At 34.6% G+C, this 5,389-nt stretch overlaps 2 protein-coding genes across 2 annotated transcripts in view; both read right to left on the bottom strand.

Annotated features, from left to right (window-relative positions):
• Positions 1-4,373, bottom strand: LOC107839877 (probable sodium/metabolite cotransporter BASS1, chloroplastic). Its single transcript, XM_016683523.2, has 7 exons — positions 3,707-4,373; positions 2,562-2,702; positions 1,437-1,592; positions 1,169-1,290; positions 904-1,065; positions 757-817; positions 1-260 (listed from the first exon to the last, which is right to left on the bottom strand). Exons 1-7 carry the CDS (start codon positions 4,100-4,102, stop codon positions 72-74), a joined length of 1,227 nt encoding a protein of 408 aa, XP_016539009.1. The 5' UTR covers positions 4,103-4,373; the 3' UTR covers positions 1-71.
• A 774-nt stretch (positions 4,374-5,147) lies between these two features.
• Positions 5,148-5,389, bottom strand: part of LOC107839880 (glyoxylase I 4-like) — a 3,919-nt gene continuing 3,677 nt past the window's right edge. Inside the window, exon 3 of the mRNA XM_047395594.1 lies at positions 5,148-5,256. Within this exon, the coding sequence (XP_047251550.1) occupies positions 5,148-5,256 (109 nt within the window). The remainder of the gene's footprint in view (positions 5,257-5,389) is intronic.

Raw genomic sequence — 5,389 nt, 5'->3', positions numbered from 1 at the left:
TGGTGAAAACAAATATTTATTGATAGGTGTACAACAGGAAGAAAAAGAACAGTACGGTTCAACATGAATATTCATGATTTATCAGTCACTTCAAGACTACTCTTCGGTTGAGTAGGGTTAATACATCTCCAAAAGAAGCCTAAACAACTACCCATTACGTTCATAATGATCGCTGAAGTTGCAGCAGGTAATGCAACTGCTGGTGAAGAGAAATGGGTGGTCGCTAAAACCACGCCCAAGGCGGAATTTTGCATGCCCACCTGCAAGAGAGTACAGAAACTTGAACATCATTTGCTGCCTATATCAATGGGAAGAATAAGTGGACAGAGAGTGAGAAGCTTCTTTTCTGTTTAAGGCTCCATTTGGCTGGAAGTAAAAACTAGTTCAAGATGAAGTATATTTCAAATGATAATTATCTAAACCATTTTCCTGAATTTAGTTGAAATTGTGGGAGTTTGCGGAAGGAAATGGCATAGGGAGACAATCTCCCTTCCGTTGAGTATAAATTTTTTGCAACAAACAGCAGTTCTTAACCTTAGAAATTAGAACAAAAGTGTAAATCATAACCGGGAATATATTGGCTTCATCCATGAGAAATATGTGTCATTCAGGAGTGATGAAACAGCGTACTGCTTAAATAAGTCTCAGGCTACTAAAACCAAAATAGGAACTTGTTATCAATGTGATATTTTCCATGCTTGACAAGAATTTAACAAAGTAGTACGTGTGGGAGTCTTACTCCCATCAAGAATATACCTCGATGGATACAGCTCGTCTTTGAGGTTCGCTAAAACTGGCCAAAGCAGCAGAAAGATACCTGATGAAGATCTCATTATATGACATAATCAAATGGATGCTAAATATGGCCAATAGATTGAAACAAAGAAGCAAAGATATTCTTACCCAACAAAGAAACCAGCAAAATGAAGTGATGCGACAGACACCGCAACCAACCCAAATTCACTAGCTAGCACATTCTGAGCACGGCTGAGTAGAGGCAAATCAGAAGAGAATGACATGCCAACCACGGAAGATCTCAGACGACCAACATTTTCAGAGAATATACTGAGCAGGAAAAGGAAAAAAAAAAGACTGAGAAAGCGATGAAACAGGAAAGGACAGTTGAGTAAACAATCAGTCGAAAATGATTTAGGATCAACAACTAAACCTGGCAGAAACAAGAGATGTAGCTAAGACTGCGAGAAGGGGAGCAAAAGGTGTAAAAATTTTCACGGCTTTCGGAAATTTGTGCTGCATATAAGAACCCACGAGAATTGGGGCAACCACGACCTAAAAAAGAAGCAATATAAGAAAAAACAAATTATTAAAACCAGTAAACATATAGACAACACGATGAGTAAAAAATATAAACATATAGACAACACGATGAGTAAAAAATATCATTATATTTACACATCATAGTGAAATGACATAACCTGGAGCGTGCTGATAGAAAGCTTGAAAGCATCCACAGGAACATAAGTTCCTGCCAGAAACTTTGTCAAGGTGGGAGTGAGAAGCACTGCAGCAATTGTAGTGCATGCTGTCATCACTATTGATAACGGGACATCTCCTTGTGCAATTAAGGTTACCTGTAAATCAAATAGAAAGCAAAGAAGAAGAGTTCTTAGTGGCTTTATGCTATATGATATATATATACACACATACACATATTCATCACACCAAGAAGCTAATATCTGAGTACAAGAGAGTGCATTCAATTAAAAGCAGATACTTTTTCTGATGCTTAGATGAGGGGTAATTAGAAGCTTTTGTTCCAACCAGAAGAAAGAAACTGGCAGACAGGAAATATTGCAGCAGTAGTGGACTTCAAGTCAGAAGTGAAGGATACACGGAATTAACCAACCCTCAGTGCATGCTAAAAACCTTGCAAGTGGGAATTACACCTTTCTGTAAAGTATGATAATTGTAGGGTTCAACCAAATTACTTGCACTCCTCAATAATGAAAAGGAGGAAAAAGTTTTTTTAAGGGAGAAATACATTCTAAACTAACTTAGCTTTTCAGTTATTGACAACTTTCCATAAATGTTTGTCTAAGCTCACTGGCATCTTCCCTGATTTATCAAAACCTCGTTGGAATACCTTGGGGTAAAAACTTTAAACCACATATAACGAATTGAAATGAAATCTATCTTTAGCTTAAATCAAAACGTATCTCACGATTATAGATTCATATACTGCATGATTAGGAGTTGAGTTCCCTAAATAATACAAAGGAAATAGTGCATGGAGCTCAACAACACACTTCTTTTATCATGTAGGTCAAACTCAATTGGAGAGCATCAGATGAATTTGAATTGTGACAAAGAAGATCATAAATAACAATATAACATGGATCCTAGAAAACACCAAATGAATCTCGACTTAAAATTTAGTGGAGAAACCACAAGAAAGCAAATCTACTACGGATCCTAGCATTGCTGGAATATTCGTGTTTATGCAAAGATTGGATATCTACAGTCTTAATATGTCAATTTGAAAGTTAAACTTGATTTACTAGCTGCGTCAAGGAGAATAATATAGAAGAGAGTCACCTTACCACATTAGACGCTGTACCTCCGGGGCAACAGGCAAGCAATATCAGACCGACTGAAATGGAAGGAGGCAGACCCAAGATTTTGCTGAGAATCACTCCCAAGGCTGGCATAATAGTATATTGAGCAGCACAACCCAACAGAATCTAGAGAGATAAAGGAAAACCAAACAATTCGGCCTATAAGAGCTTACCCTATATGCAAATACACAGTTAGATCAAAGGTCAAGTAACACCGTTAAAATACTTGTTCTCTTCATTAAATCAAGACATAACTGTGTCCTTAAACCAAATGTTTGACCCCGACGTGGAAATGTCTACATTTCTTTCTTTGAAAACATAAATTCAATATCATAACGTGTGAATGTTATATTTGTATTCCGAATGTGGGATCAAGTGGATATGTCTGTGCTTATTTTCCGTGGATATATAGATATTTCTTTCTTTTGAAAGCTCAAATTGAATGTTTGAAGGTGCAAGTGCTACATATTTGAAATCATATGTTCGGAATGAGGAGAAAAGGTAATCATGTTAGTAGTTAATAACACACATTTGACCGTCCTGTTAATTGAATTTTCCAGAGAAGCTAATCAAGTTGGCTATGGAAGATCGAGTAACATCTCTTATGGAATTTTACAGAATAAAAACAATCCTTTTTTTTTTGTTATTACAAGGGAACCTACAGCCGCTAGCCTGTAAACCACACGGGAGAGGCAAACCGCACTAGGCATGCTCATATGACGAGCTCGACCGAGAAAGCATGTAGGGTGTTTCGAACCCAAGACACCCCATTTGGGAGATCACATGTTCAACCAACTCGGACACCCTTGCGAGTGACAATAAATACAATCTGTCAGAAATTAGCATCATTAAGTACATATTAAGGCATGGCCAAAATAAAATATTTCTGAGAGTTAGAATCAGTTATGTTTACTCTCTCAAGAAGTGTATCACAGAATAAGGGTTCAATCAAGATAGTAAGAATTCCCAAATTCAATAACCAAGTTCATGATTCAAGAACCAAAAGAATGTAAAAAGAAATCACTCTATAATAAAATCAAACAAGTGATTAAATCAAATTTGCACAACTCAAATAATTACCAATAGAAAAAAGAGTTAAAAAAACAAAAATAAAGTGTAGACAGACTCACAGAATTTGGCCTTTGTAATAACAAGTTGATTAACTCATTGAGCTCCAAGGTAAGACCCATAGCGAGCATTATAAACCAAAGAGCCAAACTATAAGAAGTAGGACCAGCTTTAACAAACCATGAAAAAGTTGATGGCTTTAAGCAAGCAACAACTCCACCAACAGTAACATAAACAGGATAAAGACTTGCTGCAATTGACAACCAATTTTCCCATTTGGTTTTTTCTTGAATTACAGCAAGATTATGAGGGTTTTCAGGAATGCATTTTATTTTCTTGGAATTTGGGTTTATAATCTTTGGAGTTGGGAAAGTGATGATGGGTTTGTAAAGGGGGATTGTTGGATGGTGTATTGGATTTGAAGTGAAAGGGGAAAAAAAGCAAAGGGAAATTGCCATAGATGAATTTTGGAAGTTAACAGTAAGTTGATCAGTGTACTTCGATAGTACAAGGATTCTTCCTTCTTGAGTTTATTACAACTGACCGATCTTGACAATTTTTACCTGTCAAATTCGGACTTGGGCGCCTTTTCAAAAATAATGATTGATATAATTATTTTATTAAATTATCTCATGTTTTGAGTAAAGTTTTGAAAAATAATTTTAAGGTAAGTAATTAATTTTAAGAATTAAAATGTATCTTCTTGATGTGTTAGATGTAAACTCCATAACTCTAAATTTGACAATTTCCTTGCTCTACAAATTTTGTTTATTTTCTATGAGTTCTAGTACTCTAGTTCTTTTTTATCATACTTGTATAAAATACTATATTCATTAAATTATATGTATGTATAGTAACAAAAGCATTTGAAAAATCAGTATTCTTTAAAAAAAAAAAATGATTTTATTAAGGTAAATAGATTAATTGTCGCTAAATTATGTTTTTATAAATAATTATTAGTGATAATTGTACTTTAGCATTCTTGTATGTACCTATTGTGACATTGAATCTAATGATGTAAATAAATGATAAAAATTAAACTCAACACTTTTTAATAAAGTGCATATTTATTGCTCCAAATTTTTTTTATTGTTGGAATATTGATATATATGAAGACGCAATAGTACAAAATGAACGGCCTCAATGGTGTAACAAAGGAAATTTATGTGTTTCTTTCATTGAATAATTAAGTAATAAAATAAGGACTAGTTCTTTACAAGAAATATATATAAATATTCAAAATGAAATACTGCTTCCTTTCCCTGAATGTTTCAAACACGAAAAATATGAATAGTACAAACATATATATAAATTGTATACTATAATATTACCGGGAAAACTAAAACCGAAGCTAAGCTTGTCCTCATTTTAAAAATAATATAAATAATGTTTCTTAAAGGAAATAATTTATATGTAAGTAGGATAGAGCAGTGGCTGAGTAGGTTCAAAATCATCCTTGCTACCCGAGTTTGAATCCCCACAGCTAAGTTTTAACCACTAGAGTTAGTATGGCGGTTCAGCGTCATGTCCCTTAAACAAGAATTCGAAGAGCTTCTTGAGTGGAGCAAACTCTGTGGCCAGTTCTCTACCATGACTGCTGGCTGTGGAGTACCTTGAAAAATAAAAAAAAAAGTAGGATAGAGTGAAAGAATGTGGGGATACCTTGAGAAACAAAAAAAAAGTCATGCATGCGTACCCTAAAAAGAATTAGGGATTGTTTTTTGGTTAAACGTTGGAAGATTGGA

This window comes from Capsicum annuum, chromosome 8 (assembly GCF_002878395.1).
Source record: "Capsicum annuum cultivar UCD-10X-F1 chromosome 8, UCD10Xv1.1, whole genome shotgun sequence".
Lineage (NCBI taxonomy): Eukaryota > Viridiplantae > Streptophyta > Magnoliopsida > Solanales > Solanaceae > Capsicum > Capsicum annuum.
This window is presented reverse-complemented; position numbering and strand designations above follow the sequence as displayed.

Coding starts and splice junctions, on each gene's coding strand:
- LOC107839877 (XM_016683523.2), bottom strand. CDS start 4,102: ATGGCAATTTCCCTTTGCTTTTTTTCCCCTTTCACTTCAAATCCAATA. Junction 1,593..2,561: donor GAGGTACAGCGTCTAATGTG/GTAAGGTGACTC, acceptor TTTGATTTACAG/GTAACCTTAATTGCACAAGG. Junction 818..903: donor TTTGCTGGTTTCTTTGTTGG/GTAAGAATATCT, acceptor GATCTTCATCAG/GTATCTTTCTGCTGCTTTGG.